At 36.3% G+C, this 23,446-nt stretch overlaps 1 protein-coding gene across 1 annotated transcript in view; it reads left to right on the top strand.

The window, feature by feature from the left end:
- unc-104 (kinesin family member unc-104) overlaps nt 1-23,446 on the top strand; it is a 211,127-nt gene that overhangs the window by 4,316 nt on the left and 183,365 nt on the right. The window contains exon 3 of the mRNA XM_089090220.1: nt 17,528-17,694. Within this exon, the coding sequence (XP_088946346.1) occupies nt 17,528-17,694 (167 nt within the window). The remainder of the gene's footprint in view (nt 1-17,527; nt 17,695-23,446) is intronic.

Here is a 23,446-nt window from a genome sequence, read left to right as displayed (position 1 = left end):
TATCTTATAGAAATACATATCTATTTCTTCCAATGTTTTTTAGTCTTTTCACTATTTTTTGACATTGTGTAAAAGTGTATCTCTGAGATATTAACCCCTCACCCCACAACCATTATTTTCTCTGCCCTCCCTCAGAGATATCTAAATGTAATTTTTTTGCTTGTCAAACTGCTCTTTTTTTCTAATCTTTGCTATTTTCTATGCATTCCCCCTATATCTTCACTATCACATATATTTTTAGGGACCTTTGAAACTCTGTGAATGCTATTTTTCACATAGTTTTAAGAGTGAGATTATTCCTTTTATCTATTGCACATATTGGCGTTCTAATTTACACTGAATATTTCTAAATAGCTTTCTATCATGCCAAGATTTCAACGAGGGGAAACCAAGCTAACGGTTCCCCGCATTTTCCTCGTCTGAAGTTCAGTCTCGGAAATCAGAAAACTCGCGCGAGGGGTTACAATAATTAAACTCCTGAGTTCACTGAACCAGTATGGAATTAGAGAGAAATAGCGACCTATGTTGTCTAAGCGAATATTTCAACTTTTGATGGGCATTATGTAAAGTTTTTATGGGAGCCGGTCGGGAAGCGCCGTGGGAAGCGATGCGGGCCCGAGATGCGCCGTGGGATGCGCTGCGGGCCCCGCGATGCGCCGCGTGCCCGAGAAGTGCCACAGGATGCGCTGCGGGCCCGAAAAGCGCAGTGAAAAAAAACAAAAAAAAATAGCACTTAATTATTTTAGTTTTAGTAGTTTAAATATTTGACTATCTCTTTTTTTTGAACAAATTGCCGCCTTCTATGTAAAGTCTTGTTTTAGATTGTAAATATCTTAAGTTGGAACTTTCAGATGAATTAACCAAATGCCATTACTAAATGCTAACTTTAAATAATAACCCAAATTATAAAAACAGTAGGGATAATTTGAACACTTTGAAAAAAATATATTTTTCATTTTTAGGTTGGATGACCATTGGTCCCATATTCACCATCTTCCTCATCAGCTGGTGCAGGAGAGGACGCATCGGTGGACTTACATAGCAATTCACCATGGAGCGACTCTGTACTGGAAATACCTTTAAATATTGATGAGATTATAAACGTTGCTCTTTTTAATGTAGATAATAGCTCAGATGGGCAGGGGGGGGGACTTGAGCCAAAATACACTACAGCTTTTGGATGATTTCACAGACGAATTAACTGGGGACCCTTCTCCTCCTCCTCCTCCAGCCTTCGATACCCTAACGAGTCCACTTCGAACAACTGAAGTGGAACATTCGCCATATATTGTTTAACCACTTGGGGGAGGGGATGATATACAAGCGGGGGTGGTAGTTACAACTTGTCCAGATTGTCAATTATTAAATACAATTTTAAATGCAATAGGTGTTTACATTGTGACGTTTGGTGACCCCTTTAATTCATTAAGGGGAGAAAAATTTGTTTTTGATCCCGGAGACATTGTGAATGACTATGTAGATAAAATTTGTGCGCTGCTGTAGAACCTAATTTAGTTGTGGGGGGGTAGGGATTCAATTAAGGTTTCTATTGTTTTAAAGGTTTTTTATTTAAATGAGGGGAAAAGTGAAGTTTATTATTATTATATACACTCTGAGATGAGCATAGTTTAATCGAACTTAGAAAATTTTGAGGGTGCTTTCATGGATTGGGTAGGTCAAATTATTATGCAGCTCGAGAACTATAACGAAAATGGGAGCGGGTCTGTAGTTTTATTTATTGAAAATTTAAGCGTAAATATATGTAAATTTAAGAAAGATTTTATTTTAAGAGGGGGGACTAGTGGGGCTGAAAGGGATACAGTTTTAAAATATAATCTGGATCTAGTAGGCTGTAAAGGTGTCCAGCAGATTTGTTTTCAAACAGAACAAAAATGTTTCAGGTATGCTTTCCTCATTTCAGCATATGAGCCTCTAGCACGTGATGCTACCAAGACAAATTTAGATAATTGGGCTGTACATGGGAAGGAAGGGTCCGATTTTCCCATTGTAGATTTCTCTTGTTTAGAAGGAAAACACCCAGTAACGCTACGATCCATTGATATTTTTGAAAGGACTAATGCCCAGTTAAATATCGGCGTTACTGTGGTTTAGTATGAAACTGAATTTGAAGATTGGGTTCGTTTAAAAAAGAAGGGGGTTATTTTCCCAGTAAGGGGCCCGTCGATTGATTTGGTCAAACACTGGGTTTGGTTGTTATACACACCACCTAGTGAACCGAATGCAATTGGCCATTTTAACCCTATCACAGACATCAGTAGAGTTCTGGGGGAGGGAAAGAAACAGAGTACCCGTTTCTACTGTCCAACATGCCTCTCTAGATTTTGGACTGAATTAAAGTTGCAAAATCACATGAGGCATTGTAGCCGGCATGGCTATTAGACAATGGAAACGGTTTCAAGGGATAGGGCTATTCTACGCTTTAAAAATTTCCAGAATACCCTTCTCCAGTGCAACAAAATATCATGGGACTGTGAAGCCAAGCTGGTTGATTTGGATAACCCCCGATTTTACAACCGAGTCAGAGAGCACGAAGCTATTGCAGTTTCCTATACTCATGCACAAAGAGATAGATCTAACACCAGATAGTTGCTAGAAATAGTTCAAAAGTTAGATGAGGGCGAATGCCTGACCAACCCACTGACTAAACTGATTGGCACGGCTAATGGCACTATTTCTCGTTTGAGAAATACGCATTATCCACTGGTGCTGTCTGCAGAGGATCGTCTCGCGATTAAAAATCAAAGAATTTGTTGGGTATGTAAGGGGGAGTTTGCAGAGGAGGGGGATAAGGGGACTCACGACAAACGAGACGAGCGGGGGAAAGTCAGAGACCATAATCATTCGGGGCAAGAAAGATCCTCTTGAGGTAGCAATTTTTGGGGTGTTGCGCATCAATCGTGTAATTTAAATGTTAGCCAGCAGTTTTTTATTCCTGTTTTTATCCACAACTCTAATTATGACTTCAAATTTATTTTACTGGCACTGGCACGTATGCATAGGGAGGGAGGGCGAGAAGAAAGTCCATGAGTAAAAAGTTCATTTACCTATAACATTATCCCCAAATCGGCAGAAAAGTTGTTGCTTCTCGAGCTGAAATGGCAGGCAGTGGATAATGAGCATACGTGTTGGAATAAAATCATGTTTTTATATTCATTTAGTTTTTTTGCCAAGGCATTGAGTCAATTGATTCAAGTGCAGAAAAGTGACAATTTTGATAGCTTTCCCTTGCTAAAACAGCCCTTTCCAGACAGTGAAATGTATGACCTGTTGACCTGCTAAGGTGCATACGCATACGATTATTACTGTTCTGGCACTCACTTAAGTGTGGTAATACCACGTCCAATTGAAGCTTTTTACAATTCACTGACGAGCAGTGAATGCAGAGCCGAGGAGTATGAGTTTGCTAAGAAGGTGTGGTCCAAGGGGGATTGTAAAAATGGGTGGGATTATTGTAGACTGTACTTGGTCAGTGACGTTTTAACTCTGCTGGATATAGTCTGTAAGAACACAGACCGAATCTATTCAGATTTTGGGTTAGATATAGGATATTATTTTTCCACACCCCATTTAGTGATGGATTTGATTTTAAAAATTAGTAGGGAGGAAATAGGCCTAATCACCGACGTAGATCAGCACCTTTTTGTAGAGCGTTCAATGAGGGGAGGGTATGTTTTTCATGGGGACCGCGTCTTATCAACCGATCCGAGCGGACAAAACAGCACCGGTGCAAAGTCAAATGCAGTGTTCTTGGACATGAACTCATTGTACCCCTCGGCAATGTCCCACTACTCTTTGCCGTTTGGAAACTATCGATGGCTTAAGAATCCTTGTGAGTTCCCCGACATTACCACGGTCGAGGACAATGGGCCACAGGAATGGCTCTTTGAAATTGACGGGCACATACCGCTGGCGCTTCACGATTCAGTTAAAGATTTTGTTTTTCCCTGTATCAATCGGCCCGTGAGCAGAGACTCGCTGAGCCCCTACAATCGATCGTTGGTTGAGCATATGAGGATACACTGGACTCCCTCCAAAAAAAAACTGATTGCCGATTTGGATCCTAAGAAGAATATCATTGTTCACCATGTGCTTCAGCACTGGATGGTGAGCAATGGTTTCAAAATCACCAAAATACATAGGGTCCTGCAGTTCAATTAGCGACCATACTTAAAAACGTTTATCGACACTTTTGTCGATAAACACTCTAGGGCAAATTCAAAGGTGGAGAAGGAAATGTACAAACTCATCCTAAATTCAGCGTTTGGCAAAATGTGTGAAAGTGTTCGGAACAGATCTCGCTGTGACGTCTTGACTGACACTCTAGAGTGTGCACGAATTATTGCCGATCCCAATTTTACATCATTCACACGCATAGAGGCTGGTACGGTTCTTATACACATAGGCGAAAGCAAAATGTAGTAGTGAACAAGAATATAGCAGGCGGTAGTTTAGTACTGGAAATTTCAAAAAAGCTCATGTTGTCGTTTTTTTAGAATGTGTGCAAGGTGCAATGGCCACGGGAGGGGGAGGTTCAAGTTTATTATGGGGATACAGATTATGTGCTGCTAAAGATAAATAGGGGCGAATATTTACTGGGTGATTTAGCAAAGGGGGAATAAATCATCTCGTAGATGGATTTCACAAGCGGGAATCCATCACTTTACCCCGAGTTGGTAACAAGTCTAGCTCCCAACCAACTACTAATGTTAAAATCAGACACGGGGAATGATTTGATATCCGGGGGGGTGTTCCCGGGCCCCAAAGTTTATTGCGTTAAAACTCATAGTGGGGATGAAAAGAAGGCGTGTAAAGGGGTGCCTACACATTTTGTAAAGAGCAATTTCAACATGAGCGTGTACAGAGACTGTGTAGAAAGTAGCCTAGTGCTGAGAGCACAAGTGCTTGCAATTCGCTCGTTACCGTATAGAAATTATACTGTGAGATTGGAAAAGAATGAAATGTCGCGAATATCCGACAAAGTCTATGTGCTCAAGAATGGTCTAAGTGTCCAGCCTCAAGGCCACTACCGTATTTCAGACCGAGTTGAATGCATAGACTATCGCAATCAACTTGGTCTGGATAAATTAACCTAACTTGAACTAACCCAACCACTAACCACCATCAACCTTTCATAAATTAACTAACCACCACCAACCCGTTCATAAATTAGCTAATCTCAACTAACCCAATCTAACCACCTTAACCTGCCGCAGTGACGACAACTATTGTACAGTTTTTTCACCCTCGCCGCTCCCGGGGGGACGGGCCTTCCCGCGGCCGCCCAGGGGGGTGGGGGGTCCCGCCCGCGGCCGCCCAGGGGGGTGGGGGGGGGACCCCACCTTTAAATTCACTATAATGTTCAACTGTGCTAGTTCAGAATTTTCAAGTGTGTTTTTCAAGTGTTGTTTTTTCAAGTGCTCTTGTTGTTGTTGTTGTTGTATAGAAAAGTGTTTAAAGACAATAAGTGCTGATGTTGTACAGAAAAGTGTTGATGATGGACAAAAAGTGTTTTTTTAAAGACAATAAGTGTTGCTCTTCATGGACAAAAAGTGTTTTTTATTTATGTTGTACATAAAGTGTCATTTTTATCATTGCAGTTCATGTTGAACAAATAGTTTTCATGCAGCTTCGAAATAAATGCTGCCATTAAATATTGTTGTCAACTGTTCTTGTTGAACAAGTGTTATTCATATCGTTGTAGTTCACGTTGAACAAATATTTGTTTTCATGCAGTGCCGAAATAAATGCTGCCATGAAATATTGTTGTTACTCTTCAGGTTAGCCAGTACTAGATAGATCTATTGGAAAATTATTGCTGCTTATTCATTGGACACGTATGATTTACAGTTAGTTGAAGTCCAACAGCAGCAGCAGCAACAACATGTATCAATTTAAAACACCCTTCAGGTCGTTTCTGTGTGGTCCCTCAATATCGGGGAAAACAACACTCTTAACTAAAATAATTAAAAATTGTGATAAAATGTTTTTGGAAAAACCGAAAAAAATTTACTATTGCTATAGTATTTGGCAGGAGTCCTATGATCAAATAAAAGAAATTGCCACAACCATACCAATACAATTCATACGGGGGCTTGATGTTTTCAATAGTATTGAATCGAACTCGTGGCTGATTATTGATGATTTAGCTGAATCCATTGAACAGTTCTAACAGGAAATGCTACAACTGTTCACTGTTCGCTCCCATAACCATAACCCTAGTTTTACACAATCTGTTTCATCAGAGCAAATGTATGCGAACCCTTGCTTTGAATTGCACCATCTATATTATCTATCGAGTTGTTCGTGATTCTAGCTCGCTCATAACTCTCAATAAACAGATATACCCCGGTGATCCAAAATTTCTGTTGTCAGCGTACACTCAGACGACTAGAAAACCATACGGTTATATTTTGCAAGATCTTAATCAGAGCACACCCGAGGATCTACGTGTTGTCACCGACATTTTCGACAGTAAAATTATAGTATATCTTCCAGAGAACACTAGAGAATATAATTAATTGCCATTATGACACTGGAGAAGCTACACGAACAACGGCATTTATTTTCTATTTTAAGCACTTCAAAACCTCCACTTAAGAAGGCTATACTCAAACATGGGGTCGACACTGATTTCATTAATCTAATATCTGAACTTTGTTTAAATTAAGCTGAGGAAAATATTAAACTGTCAGAAGTTGTTAGACAACAGATAAAGCAACATCGCTCCAGTGTACGCGCGTTGTCTTGTGAAAATAAGGGATAAATTTATAAGAGAAAACGTTTCCTTCAAGCGGGTGGTAGCTTTTTAACACTGTTACTGCCAATAATTGCAGGACTTGTAAACAGTTTTCTCTAGAGAGAGAGAATGGCTAAACCCTATAAATTGACACCATTTGAACTTTTCCTCTCGCCCTTCGAACATTTTGAAGACAATCTAAAAAAATTCATTAATGATGAGAATATTGCCGATGGCAACAAATTGCTTTTACTTCAAGATGCATTGCGACGTGTGGACAAGTATTAACCTTATCGTTTGAGACCCGCCGTCGCCGCCGCCGTCACTGACTCCTCTCAACAGGGAACATCTCCTCAAGATTCAGCAGCACTGCACTCAAAGCAGAAGGACTTGAATTCAATTGTATCAAAAATTGGAAACCTATTTCCAGTGACCTATCGAGAACAGAGTAAAAGAGTATTATCATATCTGATATTAGAAACTGGAGATGAACATCTACTTAAAGTCAATAACACAGGGAAACGAATTATAATTCAAGGAAAAAGTTACAATATAGTTGATTTAATTTGTGAAAGGGTGACGAATCGTAAAGGAATATTATCCTTTGTCAATAATCTGTACGCTTTTCTATGTTCATCAAACTTTCCCAAAGGTATTATTGGCAGTAAGAAAATTCTAAAGAAACAAAGAGAATATAGTCCTCCAACAACACCAACACCAACATCATTTAAAAAAGAAGAAGAAGATTCAATATTTGAAAATACTATCAGTAGCAGCAGCACCGCTGATTTTACAATACCTGTGGCTGCTAGTCAAAAGCGAAGACGAATTGATTCACCCTCCAGTGTGCAAAAGGGGAGTGGACATTACACTACGTGCTTGCGTTCAAAATGGATGAAGTTCTGAAAGGTGTCTATGAAAATATTGGTGAAGCGGGGAGTTTAAGTTCTCCCAAAACGCTTTCTAAAGTTGTCTCTGGCACCACATTGAAAAAAGCAAAAGAGTATCTAGAGAATGAACCGAGTTACACACTGCATCGGAATCACAGGCTTCGCAGCAAACAATATCGACAAACTAAAGCCTTTTTCCCTCTGCATATAATGCAAACGGATCTTTTAACTTTAGACGCAGTTCAACAACGTCACAATGCACCCTACAAATATATTCTGGTGGCAATCAGTGTCTTTAGTCGTTATGCCTATGCCATTCAACTGCGATCAAAGAGAGGTGTTGAAGTTGCTCGGGCCATTGAAAGTATTCTTGAACATGATTCATATAGAAAAATTCATTCGGATCGTGGCAGTGAATTTGTTAATCCCCATTTGCAAAAGGTTCTTTTGAAATATAATACAACACTTTATCACAGTCACAGCCCGATAAAGACTGCATTGGGTTAACGATTAATAAGAATGATTTGTCTATTAATTTCAAGATATTTTACCCTGAAAAATACACCGGCTTTTATTCAAGATTTAGATCAAATCATGCGGATATAAAACCATCGACCTCATCGATCTCTGTCCAACTCAAGCCCTTGGGATGTTCACTGAAGTAAAAATACATTTGATGCTTTTCTAAAGCAATACTCCAATGGTGAAAAAAAAATGTGAAGAAGAAATTCATTGTTGGTGATACTGTTCGAATTAATAGAACCACCAATATTTTTGAAAAGGGGAATTATTTATGGATCACCGAACTTTTTAAAGTGTCCAAAATCCTGGACACCGAGCCCACGACATATCGACTGCGAGACACCAAAGATGATGAGATTCTTGGCGGTTCTTATGAATATGAACTGCAAAAAGTTAGAAACACTAGTGAAATTTATCAAATTGAAAAGATATTAAAGAGTCGTACTCGTAGGGGCAAGAAACAGTTGCTTGTTCGCTGGCTAGGATACAACTCAGATTTTGATTCTTGGGTCAGTGCTGAAGACATTGACAATGCCCAATGATTTCTATGTGACTTTCCTGTCCAATGTTTCTGATCCTCTCTACATTGACTTGAATAGAACAAGTGATTTTTGGACGAAACTCTCCCCCACCATCAAATTCGACGGAAAATATGAAGTGGCTCTTGTCGACTGTATTCTCAAAAATACCTACGGCATCCTGAGAAAGGATAGTAAATATGAAATAAAAATTAGACCCTATGATTGGCCGCCACCACCATCCTCAAGTGATCAAGAGCAAATTCAAAAAATCAATTGGATGGATTTTCCATACATTGAATTACCATACGAGGAGCTCACCTGTATGAAAGATTTATGTCGTTCTATAGATAAAAGAATTTCCACTCTTAAAAATGGAGCTTTTCATTTCAACTATGCGAAGGAGGAGGATAAGATCTTCATTAGTTCACCTCTTTCCAGTGAAAAGGTTATTCTCAATGATAATTTTAAGGATGTTCCTGGCTTTAAGTTCAATATAATCAATGGTAAAAGTGCCGGAAACCCTAATTTCAATTTCGCTCATTATCCGCCAGCCTTTTTCCAAGGACACTTGTATATTTCTCTACGCTTCATTTGTGGACAATTCTCGGGTCTGTAATTCAAATGTTCACGTCATATGATCTCTTGAACAAAAAACCAATCAAAAGTGTATTCATCACTACAATATAAAGCATCTTCAATATATTCCCGTAAACACTTCCTATTTGGAACTCTGTCAGTTAACACTAAGAACCGAATTGGGCGATCCCATAGCAATTTCAAAAGGTTTGGCTGTAATTACATGTCATTTTCGTCCCATCGTTCAAAAGCAAGATGTCTAATAGAAAAGTGGTATTCATTTGTCCTGATATTGACTGCTATGTTAATACTCTTGGCCCAAGACAACAGGGCAATGGAATGGACTATTCAAAAGGTCGCTCGTCAATGTCTGGCTACGGTCTTGGCAGTTGGTTTGCTAAGCTGTTTCGCTCTTCACTACCACTGGCTAGAAATATCTTGTACCGGCTGCGACAGATTTTGCATCCTCTACACTTTACGATTGGGGCTCTGGCAAGGATTTTAAAAAAAGTGCTACGGAAAATCTTAGGTCCAGTGCGCGAACCCTTGGCGAGAGATTAAAACAAAATGGTAAAGGCTTAAAAGGGTCAAGAAACAATGCATCACTCATCAGTCTCCACTCAGGTCGGAAACGAAAGACATCATCCCTCCTGTCAAAGAAAAGAAGGAAAAAGCCGACACGTGCTGTAAACAGAAGAAGAAGCCCCAGGAAGAAAATTGTTAGATAGAAACTAGATTTCTTCTCCTATAATGTCCTACCTACCGCATAAGGATTCTCAACCTTCAATCACCTAATCATTGAATCTATTCAATGCTGAAAATGTTTATGTGAGTGTCAAGCATGGATACTATGAACAATTTTATCCTCAACAACCCCTTTCCAACAATGTTCACTTTCAAATTTATTCCAATGAAGACTACTTTATGGACATGTCTTGAACATTTATAGATTTACAAATGAAAGTCCGAAAATCCGATAATACAATGCCAATTCGAACCGATGGGATATCCTATGAAAATTGTATACTACACAATTTATTTCGTCAAATCAGTGTCTACATCAATGGCAGGCTGGTGAGCACAAGCAATAATCTCTCAAATTATGCAAGCTATTTGCAATTCATGATGATGGCACGTAAGTCATACATGAATTTGAGAGGCACCTCCAATGGATATGAATATATTACTAATACTGATCGTACAGATGCACTTAAAAATGTTACAACTAGTGAATTACATCTAGTCGGAAAAATATATAATGAAATATATAATATACCCCAATGGCTGCCGTCCAATGTTAAAGTGGATATAAAATTGACGCTTGCACCCACCAATTTCATTTTGAGATAAGAACTTGCTGCCAATCCCGATTTAAGTCTCTCCCTCACCTCGGCAATATTTCATGTACGCAAACAACAGGTCATGAGTTCTTTTGCCTTGGCCGTGGAAAAACTGAGAGCCAATGGAATTAATATTAAACTACTTGTTCCTCATACAATCACCACTCAACTTCATATTGAAATAGGGTCACGCACCTTCACCGACACATCCTTCATCAATGGTAAATTTCTCACGAAATTTGCATTGGCGTTTAGGAAGAGCGGTTGTGCAATTGGATCGTAGACCGAATGCCCACATAAATTCAAGATGTTTGGACTTTCATCTCTTGTGCGCAAAGTGAATGGCATCCCACTCTACAATCTATCTTTTGATAAATCCTATAGACCATTGTATGAGTTGACCATGCAAACCCTAGATCATGATTCGCAACTATTTGAAAATGGTATAACCAAAGAAATGTTTGCTAAAACACATGGTATCATTGTACTGGATTTGTCTGGTACACAGGATATGAGTATAGTACGTACGGGGAGTTTGCGTTTAGAGTGTACATTTGCCGACCCATTGGATGAGAGTATTGCACTCATCTCACTAAATCAATATGAAACCTATTGTGAAATCACTCCAGAAGGGAGTGTTCTACTATACATGGCGCCATGAACACCAGTCAAATAATCAATGTATTTAATATTGATCCCTACATGTCCCAGTACAAATCCTATTGTCTGCCCTTAGACTATCTTGTAAAACTTTAAAGTGTCAACAATATCTTGATTATTATTATTAGCAGTCCATCGACTGTTCTGTCGGATCCTTGGCTTTGCATACTTAGCAATGAAGACGATTAAATATTTCGTTCCTCTTAGTCTACCCTATGCATTTTACGCGCCTCACATCAGCAACTATATCGAGAGCCGTGAGAAAACTATTATTTAAAATTGAAATATGGTGCAGGATCTAACGACTATAAGCTTTAGCTTCCATGCGCTACTATACTTTGTATTCCGATGCCCAGAATATACTTACAAGCAGCTTCTCCTCATTTATAGTGAAAATCCTCGTCTGAACGACTTTCTAGTGGAAAATATCCTCTCAGACCTATACAGTATTGATTTCAGTGCCCTAAGAGTAAAGTGCTTAAAAAATGTTTGTGAATTTGTTTATTAATAAAATGTATATATATATACAACAATGTCAAAAAAGCGACGAAGACGCTTTTGTCGCAACTGTCGTGAACCACTAATGCTGGTAAATCATTTGGATTCACTGTATATTGATCTTGATTGACTGCAAAGTCAGGGTCACATTTTCTACAGTACAATGTAACTTCACTCTTGTCATATCTCTTTGTATAGTCAATAATACTATTTGCATTCATATTATGAAATTCACGAGTTTCAATCTGTCTATTTGAAGCAATATCACATACAGTGTTTTCAAATAGTGAATCACATTCGGTAACTGCCAAATAAAAATCACTTGGTTTATAGTCATAGTAGGCAGTGTCGTCACAACGATGACGTAGAAACCAAATTGTCTTGTTACCCCAACAGTTGAATCGTAGACCAGATTTCTCTTCCCAGAATAATTTAAATCCGTGAAGATACCAATCTCGTAGCAATAAACTAAAAGCACGCTTGGGATTCTTCTCAATCATAGCGGGGTAAGTATTCTCCCACTGATCACATTTATCATAGCGGCAATTGGAGCACAGGTGCCCTCTAGGGTGAGAGTCACAAACCCTTTCAAGACATGAATTGCATACCTTAATTTGCACTGCATAGCCTATATGTAATTTACAAGGATTCCATAATTTGCACTTTTCACTATAGTCATAAATAATTTTAAAATTCTCACATTGAGTCAAACTGCCAATTGTGTACATGCACAATGGGAATATATAGAACATTTTTTTTTTTTTTTTGGTTTCCAATTTAACTTTCCTCACTCACAGCTAAAACTAAACTGAGCTTCCACGCTACATAAATTCATGGTGGAGGAATGGGGAAGAGGAGTAACTCTGAGACGTTACCTCTTTCGATTGACGGGGGAGCCATCTACATTGAATCCATTGGCAATGTTTTCAAAAGTATATCCACAATATGATTCTGCTTTGTTCCAATTAATATATCAATAAATTGACTATAAGCATTTGAATCACATTTTAAAAGTTTCATACAATAGTCCAATTGGGGAGAATCACTCATCATTATATTGTCAAGTGTTCCCTGACAAAAGAATATCCTGCGTTTAAGAGATAACTTGAGAAAATCATCATCCAAAATCAAATGTTTTTCCATAAACACTAGATTTGATCTAATTCTCTCTTTCTCAAATTTATTCATTTTTCAATCCTTTCACTCTGACTGCTGACTCTAGACTGACCCTGATTCGCTAGCCTAACCTGACCAGAAAAGAAAGGGAACATTTTCGATTTCGAAACAATTTTATTGAATAATTACAACAACAACAATAATACTATACATAAACAATTAGCGATAGAGTTTATTGTCTTCGATATGTTTCACCAATGCACTTAAAGCACATTGAAGTCTATTCACATGTGCTATATCAACTTTAGCGGCAAAACATAATTGATCCTCCATTTTAAATTTGCTCAAGGATATCACATATCCTTCCAGACAAATCCTTCCAGATATCTTGCATATACTGCATCCCATTCCAGACAAAGTCGTGATCCTTTCGTGATTTCCACCGCAATGTTAGGTGCTCTTGTATTATTACCATCAACTCCACTATCAACTTCTAAGAGGGTAAACATTCCACTCGTCATCATCAACACACAAATATATATCCACATGAGTAAAGTCAAAACTGTTCTCACTCCTTTAAATTCTATTTAGAGACTAATAAAACTATAGCAAAAATCCTTTCCTCATATTCCCTCCGCTGCTAATATGTAACCAGCCCTCTGATTGGCTGAGAAGGAAGATGTATCCGACTCGCTGATTGGCTGAGAAGAAAGCACGTGATCTAACTGTTTCCCGTTATCGGATCAATTTCTCGGAAATCCACTTCCCCTTCGATTTCGCAATCAATTCCTCATAAATCCACTTCCCCTCGATTACGCAATCAAGTTCTCGGAAATCCATTTCCCCTTCGATTACGCAATCAAGTTCTCGGAAATTCACTTCCCCCTCGAGTCCTAGATCAATAATATTGTTCCCGTTAGAATTCATTGCGCATGTGCAACCTTTGTCCCGGAGTTATTACACCTAGACGAACAACAAACAAATAGACCTTGAAAATTTAGGTCATTGACACACTTTGATTACGCAATCAATTTCTCAGAAATCCATCTCCCCTAGGGACTCTATGCCAAACAACAATGAAGCCATGTTTGTTTCTTAATTCCCCTTTCGTGAATCAATAATTTCCCCGCCGATTATGTAAATCACCCTCATGTCATTACACGTGGCCAAACAACAACAGATCGATTGACCTTGACCTACATTAGACTCGATCGATAATCCTTGAATAAATTATGTAAAAAAAAGTTGTAGGTGGCAGCAGGGGTGCGTGACACGATCAATAGGGGCATCTCTACTTGCCTCCAAGAATAACTTGACCTCCTACAACCCTTTGGGTAGGGGGTTGTAAATTATAGAAGTGTTTCATTATTTATATATAGGTTTTGCTATTGGGAAAGGGGCCATGGTTGATCTTGGGCCTCCAAAAAGGCTTAGTGTATTAAGGCAAAATTTCGAGGGAATTTTGTGTGTGCTAATATTGCTGCTAATACTGCTATCATTTCTGCTTCTATTACTACTACTTCTGCTACGACTTCTACTACAATCCCCGCGACCCCGACAGTAACCGTGACTACTTGCCAGTGCTACACCGACTAAATGCGACTGCAATTAATTTTGACTGCGACTGTGATTACTTCGTAATGTGATTGCGACCGCGGTTACTTCTGGTTGCAACTGCCACTACTTGTAGCTATTACTGCAACTACTTGCCACTGTAAAGTGTACCCAGACTGTCAGAATGGCATGGATGCAATGTCTCAGGAATGGAAGAGTGTATTAATTTGAAGCTTTCAGGGAAAGTTGAGGGGATGTGAAACGAAATAAAAAGACACTATGTGTACCGAGATTGTTAAAAGGATGTCCTTGCAATATCCCAGGACTGGCCAAAGGTACTGCATTAGAAATTTCGGGACATGTTGTTGGGGGTGTTGAAATAAATCAAAAGACGGAATAGGGTATTGATTTGAAGCTTTTAGAGAAAGTTGAGGGGATGTAAAACGAAATTAAAATACATTGTATATATCGAGATTGTCAAAAGGGCATCTGTGCAAAATCCCTGGACTAGCTAAAAGTACTACATTGGAACTTCCAGGGTATGTTGTTGGGGATGTTGGACTAAATCAAAAGACGCTACAGGTACTCAAAGTTGTCAAGAGGACATGTCTGCGATATCTAAGGGACGGCTTAAATTCAGTTGAAACTTTCAGGGCGTGTTGAGGGGGGTGTTGAACTACACAAGAAACACTATGTACATCCAAGGTTGTTAAAGACGATGTATCTATAATATCTCAGGACCGGCTTAGAGAATTAAGTTGGAACTTTCAGGACCTGTTAAGGTGGTTGGTTTATAATCAAGGTTTGTATGGATCAAGGTGGATGGTTTGTTTATACTCAAGGTCGTAACACGATGGGTCAGAATGGCTTCAGCCCTATAGGTGCACGAAGATTAGGCAGTTTTTTAATCTATTTATATGAATAATATTCCACGTTTCTATCCATTTATTGGGCCAAGTTTTACTGGGAAGCTATTATTAAAACTTGTTACAAAATTTTGTCCTGGATTTGAGTTGCACGCCAAAATCTTTTTTCTCCCAAAAAGCTTAAAAAACATTCATTTTTTTTGCCACAAAAAAATATTAATTAAAAACGACTGGAAATTAATCATTTTCCACAAAAGAAATGTTTCAAAAAAATGTAAAGAGCTATATTAACCCTAAGACGAGCAGAAATAAAGCCAAATAATAATTTAACCCGTAAAACAAACATAAATCACTATCAATAAGTGAATGAAACCAAAAATAAAGATAAAATGCAATAAATAATTGAGGTAAACTTAAAAAGAGTAAAAACTAACACAAACAGTGGTAAGCCTAGCTTCCCCTTTGCCTTTTAAAGACCAGAACGTCATTTGCTTTTCAATGAAAACAAAATATATTTCAAATGATTTCTCTTTTATAACGATATTAAATCCGAAATATTTAAATCCGGATATTTTCAAAATAATTAATATCAATATCTTCAAATAAGAATAGAAGAGTCGATGCAAAAACAAGATACTGTAACATAGAATAAATGTGAAGACATGAACCCAATGTGTGTGGAAGATACTGAAACGCGCTATTGCCTTTTAAAGACCAGAACGTCATTTGCTTTTTAATGAAAACAAAATATATTTCAAATGATTTCTCGTTTATAACGATATTAAATCCGAAACTGCTGAGACTTTGGAAAATGAATATATATGAAACTGTCAATATTTCATTAGTTCTTTTCAGTTATTTTGGTTATAATGGTAATTTTCTTCCTTTCTTTATTTTGTTAATATTAAGACAAATAAAAATACACAGCTCGAACAAAAATTAATTGATTTAAAGATTTCACGACAAGCAAAGTTTGTAAATGGCAAATGTTAAATTATTTTAAGCCACTGCACTAAAGATAGCTCTTTAATCTACGGTTCCTGTTGGTTTCATAATAGAAAGGACAACAGTGCTCCCGCGTCGTTCACTGAACTTGACATTTAAGTTGACTCAGTCATTGACGAAAATAATAGAAATCAATAAAGTCCTTATCCTATAAATTGGTAAAAGACTATTGAAAGTGAAGGGTCTGTCGGCTTTCTGTTAGAACTAGCTTGCACTTTTTCCTTAACAATGAATTTAAAAAATGGTATCGTGGTGAAAAAAAAGAGCAGTTCTTTAAGGATATTTTCAAAATAATTAATATTAATATCTTCGACTAAGAATAGAAGAGTCTGTGCAAAAACAAGATACTGTAACATAGCATAAATGTGAAGACATGAACCCATTGTGTGTGGAAGATACTGAAACGCACTATTGCCAGTTTGTCCAAAGAGTGTGGAAGTATTTGAAAAAATGAATCCTTCAGCAACATGACTGGTTTAAAAAAAAAACAAAAAAAAAAAAAAAAACTAAACCTATAAAGCTAACAAGATAAGAAATTTTCAAGGACTAAGTTTAGCTCCTTAAATGTACCAGTTTTTATAGAAAATGTTTCCTGAGTTGTTTGGCGCTGGATCATGTGCTTGAATCTGAAAAAAGTGCTTATGTTTTTTTAAAAGTGCTTATTTTTTAACATAGCTTTGATGAAATCCGCTGGAAAAAAGTAAGCATTAATCTGTTATAATCAGTATAAATCGATCAAATCAGTTACATAAATTATAATTAGTTTCTTTATTAGTCCTTTCTGCTTGTCTCAGCGGTCGACCAGTAAGAGACATAAGGTATTCATATGTAACAAGTATTACGAATAAATGATACAATCAAATGCCACTTTTTTTTAATAGTTAGAACACAACGAAAGTATAATGACATTACTTAAGACAAGGATATCAAGAAAGTAGAATACAGTAGCTAATCGTCTAATTTAGAGTATACAAATGTTGAAGCGAAATCTCCTTTATTTACATTAACAAAATATATATATATATATATATATATATATATATATATATATATATATATATATATATATATATATATATATATATATATATATATATATATATATATATATATATATATATATATATATATATATATATATATATATATATATATAAAATATATATATATATATATATATATATATATATATATATATATATATATATATATATATTCACAGGGTATAATGTATGCATATTTGCATATGGCCAGACAGGGGCAGGAAAATCATTTACCATGATGGGGAAGCAAGAAGAAGGACAAGAGGGAATTATACCTCAAATTTGTAAGGATCTCTTCAGACGAATCGAACATGATAACAAAGCTGATGTTATGTACTCTCTTGAGGTAAGTTACTTTTATTTATTTTTGTTTTCGTTTTTCCAAAGAATTCCACACTAATTTTCTTTTTTTTTTTGGAGTGAATCTATAATTTTTTCTCCAAACAAAATAGATATTTCTGCAACGAATTATCGGTTTTCATAATACGAGGGTCTAGTATTATGGAGATTCAAATCCAGTCTTTATCATTTTCATAGTATTACTATCCTAATAAAGCTTGGTTATCCTGGTCAAAACAGTGACGTAGGCTATTTTCGTTTTGTACGAGAGAGTGAATTATTTTGAAGATGTCATTATTAAAACAGGTATTAAATTTAGTTTAAATGTCCCCTTTCTATTCTGGCAACCGAAATACAACCTGATACTTTTAGTGTCACTCGCGAGCCAACTCATAATTTGTATACCAACAAGGCTAAAATGTTGCAGCGAGCCGCAACTGCTTTGTAAATTTCTGATTTATTTCCAGAATAATAATGAACCAAACAGTTCTGGATTGGTCCAAGAGAGTTGAATCCCACGAAAAAAAATGTCCCTTTCCATTTTCTCCTCAAATTAAAGCTGAAATAAATATTTAGTTTTTTCTTAGTGATAAAATCAACAAATTAAATCGAGAAGTTTTAAAGTTTTAAAAATTAAATTAAAGTTTCGACAGAAACAGTTTCATTTTGATTAATGAAACATCGGTAGAATACCATAGTATGAACTGTTTTGTTTCAGAAGGAGTAAAAATAATAATCCGATGATAGTTTTTTATGTTCTGATTCTGATTTTGGTAGAGAAGAGACGTTATGGAATTGGTTTTTGAAATCGAAATAAGCTTCTCTAGTGATACTCAACAGCTTCGTAAATAAGACTGATTCATACCGACATGTAAAAACTCCGAATCCAGAATCTTCAACGAAAGTTATTTGAAACAACCAGTAGGTTCCAGGAACCGGGAGCAGTTTGAAAATTTTAGATCTACCTGGATGGCGACCCACCCGTGTTCATCACATGAAACGACCCTATGTCTAGAAATATCTACAAAAATATGAAGCGTTACTGTTTCTATCCTAAATGGCTTTTATTAAGTCGGACTTTATCCATTAAATATTACGGAATAGCTTTCAAACTCTCTCTATCTCTATATGCCTCAATATATGTTGGATAAATGATTTAATCATGGATAATTCTTTTTCAAAGAATAAGTGATTCTTTTAAATATTAGTTTTGAAAAGCAAAGCTTTTCTTCCAAAAGTAACGAGCGAAGTTGAATCTTTAGACGGACAAAAATTATTGCTTCGTCAATTCCGTAAATTATCTCTATAGAACTAGCTCGAATAAACTGACTTGTGATATTTTACAATATAAGTAGAATTCTTAAAACTAGCGCTTTACTGAAGAAGCAAAACCGGCCCCAAAATAAACAAGATTTTCTCGTGACTGACATGCATAAAATAAGGACTAATTTATAAGTCCCTTAATGGTCTTTCAGCGATCATGATATCGGTAACTTTTAGGATACTCTTAGGAATTTTTTACGAATCGGTAACTTTAATTCTCTAAAAATAATCAAGCAAACTCAGTTTTCAGTAAAGTGCTGGTTTTTTAGAATTCTGCAGACATTGTAAAATATCACAAGTCAGTTTATTTCAGCTAATTCTGTAGATACTTGTTGTGCAATCGGCGAAGCAATATTTTTCGTTTCTGTTTTAAGTTTCTCAACTTCATTTTTTTTTTGCTCTTCAAAATGAAATTTTGTTCTTTTTTTCAAATGTGCACAATAAACCTTACAAAATGACATTTGTTTAACTTGGGCGATGAAAGCAAAGAAGTCAGCATGATTTTCTTTAAGAACCTTAAATATAGGTTTTACCTCTGACATCCCAAAGTATCTTTGTCTAGTAAATTAAGAGTCTAATGGGTATATTATTGTCGCTATCTTTAAGAGTTTATATATATTGTTAGAAAAACTCGTGAAAGGTCTAACCTGATGCCACTATGAAGCCATGCAAGCAGGATTTCCCTGTCGGGAATAGGGACGGAGAAAGAAACTTATGACAGAGCGGAGACTCCAAACCATCTCGCAACACCGGAACAGAACCAACCTTTTATATTCAGCCTATCCTCTTCAGCGTATTCACCAGGGCATTCAAAAAGTTAGCTGTAATACTTAGCTCCTTTGGTACCCCCAAGTCAAAATTTGAACTCACATGATCTTTCGGTCCAATATTCCTACAAAATTTTACCTGGGTCCCTTAAATCGTTAATTTATACCCTTTGTCGTACCTGAGATATTATAGCTGTGCCCTTTTGAGGTCCTAAATACACTTAGTGTCTTTTGATTTAGTTCAATAGTTACTTCAACATTCCCTGAAAGTTCCAAAGTTCTTACTATTAGGTGTTCCTGAGATATTGTTGGGGAAATGGTGGGCGTGAGAGGAGGATTATATGCTCTCTAATCACTTTCGACTATTAAAAAGGGCACTAGCCCTTTCTATTTCCAATCAAATGAGCTTTTATTCAAGTTTCTACGACAACGCTATCTATAAAAACTTTAAAGGCTCCCTATGCATAACTTACGGCCCGTGCTCTTGGGGTTTTGAACGGGCTATCATCCGCAAAGACCAAATTTCTGAAACTTTTAACAACGTTGAACAAAATTGACATTTCAAATTGCTTATTGTATGTAATTGGGGAAAAGGTGGACGTGAGAGGGGGGTTAGTTGCCTTCCAATTAGTTTCAAATATCAGAAAAGGCAATAGCCCTTTGAATTTCCAATCGAATGAGCCCTTTTTCAAGTTTTTACGACAATGCTTTCTATAACAAAAACCTTATATGCCCCCAGGGCAAAACTTATAACCCTTGACCGGAAGACTCTAGGGGGAATCATGCTCGAGAATGTGACGTCTAGGCCTTCACACTGCGGTAAAGAAAATTGCTATCGCAAAATCTTGATTATATATTTTTGGCGAAATGGGGAGTGTGAGAACTTTGTTATTTTCTCTTCAATCACTTTTGACTATTAAAAAGGGCACTAGCCATTTCATTTAATTTGAATGTTAAACATGGGGTTAAAGCAGGGGTGGTAGCATCCCTCATGTTTGAAATAGTCATAGATTAAACAGTTTTGTTTATTCAAATAAAATAAACAAACAATAAGAGAACACATATCATCATATACCCCCTCCACCCAAAGCTCTACGGCTGGGAGTGAAAAATGTAAGAAACAATCGACCCTTTTCAATAGAAACAGAAACTCAAAAGCAAAAATTTCATTATACGGTAACAAAATCCACTGTTCGTGCTGATTCTAAATATCAATTTGTTTTTCATTCTGAAGTTTCTCATCCAAAACCTCACGAAAATCTGCCTATTTTGAATAAGGGGTTTGACTCTCCCAAAACTTACAATAAAATCTTTGATTATTAATATTAAAATTTACAATTAAAGTTAAAACAGTCCCAGAATCATTAGGCTACTTCAAGGAAGTTCAAGCAGGACAGAAGAAAAACAACACGAAATGAGGCAATTCGTTAAGGTAAAAACAAATCAAGAGCATCTATTTAATGCAGTTCTTGCTTTTTTGGCAGCTAACCTAAAGGGTCTTTTTGTTAAACGTTAATTGGTATTAGCTATTAGCTATTGGTTTTGCAATGTTGCAATGGAATCTGTTAAATCATTTTTAATTGAATTTGCACATAAAGTTATGTTATAGGAGCAAAAAGGGCTACTCGAAAGTTTTACTTTTTCCCCAATGCTTTAATAACGATTGCTCAAACACGTCGGTTTGGAAATCTGAGCGGTAGACTCCTAATTATATATATATATATATATATATATATATATATATATATATATATATATATATATATATATATATATATATATATATATATATATATATATATATATATATATATATATATATATATATATATATATATATATATATATATATATATATATATATATATATATATATATATATATATATATATATATATATATATATATATATATATATATATATATATATGGGTTGTAGGCGAATACCCCCCCGGCGAATACCTCCCCGGAAAATACCCCCGCGGAAAATACCCCCTGGATAATACCCCCGGAAAATACCCCCAGGAAAATACCCCCCAGGAAAATACCCCAACGGAAAATATCCCCCAGAAATTGCCCCCCTTGGAAAATACCCCTCCCCCCTCCCACAAAAAATACCCCCGTGGAAAATAAGGCTTTCCAAATTTGATAATTGTATTTTAGTTTAATTTTTTTAATTTCCGTAGGGGGATGGAATTTTGGCACTTGTGTATTATGCGCCACTCACTCAAGTTTACGCTGTGTAAAATTCGAGAACACACGGGTTTTTTTTGTTAGTTTCTTCCTTACTTTAGAAATAAATATGGGCTAAAGATTTGCACATGAGGGGGGGGGGGGGGTAAGTAAAACGGGTCTGCATGAAAAATGTGTTTGGTACAATTATTCTGCATATTAAATAGATAGACAAATAAGTGTATTTTAAAGCCAAATTTACGGCCATGAACACAGTAAAATAACATTTCTAACACAGTAACATTTTGAGTTTGAATAGGTTATTTATTGTTATTTCTGTTCGTTTTGGGTTCAATTCATTTATTTATGTGGTAGATTTGTGGTGATTTGTGGTAGTTTTACGCTTGGAAAATTATTTCAATTTATTTCTACTCTTTTTTGGCTTAACGAGGCCATGGGCACCGGCAAGGGTGGGCAGGGGGTGGGGGGGTCATGGCCCCCATCTGGAAATTTGGGACTATACAGTAATTATAAGGAAACTAAAGGAAAAAAAACAGAATAGGGAAAAACAATGGAAAAAATGTTTGTTGCCCCATTGTTGGCTGCCTGCCAATAGATTTTGACCCCTAATAAGGAAAAATATATGTTCTAATTTGGGACTGAGTGACCCCTAACAAGTTTTCCCCAAAAAATTTTTCTATATGATTTGGTTGGAGCAAAAAAAAAAAAAAAAATCTTCATAGTAATTAATGGTAAGTAAATAACGATCCTTGACAATAACGAGAGTATAAGAGCCTAACTATTGATATCATTCACTCAAAGAATCAGCTTTTTATGGTGATCCTAAATATGTATTTGCTTATTAGTACTTAGTGTAGTTACTAGAACACAAGAAAGTTTGCATAATTATAGAAAACACAAGAAAAAAACTTAATAAGGGAAGATTTCGGTAAAAATATGCCGTCAACTTTTGATTGCATTGCAAGAGTACCCATGAGCCGATGTATGAAGAAATGTCAGAAATGTTTCAGAAATCAGAAATGTTTCCCCTGTACGGAATGCTATATTTCTGTATTTTCCCCCTGAACGGATACGTTTTTTGTGTTTTATTATCAATTTTGTTTTTCCAGGAGTGACGGTATTTATTTAATTGTCACTTTGAAAAAAATTTCATTTTTTACAGTTATGAAGTTTAAAGGTGTCAAATATACAAATATAAAAAAATATCCGTCCAACGCTTCGGCATTGCTCAAGAGAAATTAATGATGGGAGTTTGTATCTTAGTTTTTGTAAGTAGGCTATTGCTGTCTGTATTTTTTGTAACTACTTACTTTTTTTCATTTTTGAATACTTTTACTTTAATCGACATCTATTGTCTTTAGAAAATTTTTTGCCTCTAATCTTCATTAAATAAAGAAAATAAAAAAATTTTTTTCCACTGAAAGTAAGGAGCAACATTAAAACTTAAAACGAAAAGAATTTATTACATATGTGAGG

Source organism: Artemia sp. Qi Xiang Cuo, chromosome 6, assembly GCF_049724085.1.
Source record: "Artemia sp. Qi Xiang Cuo chromosome 6, ASM4972408v1, whole genome shotgun sequence".
Lineage (NCBI taxonomy): Eukaryota > Metazoa > Arthropoda > Branchiopoda > Anostraca > Artemiidae > Artemia > Artemia sp. Qi Xiang Cuo.
The sequence above is the reverse complement of the archived record's forward strand: the minus strand, read 5'-3'. Positions and strand labels throughout refer to the sequence as shown.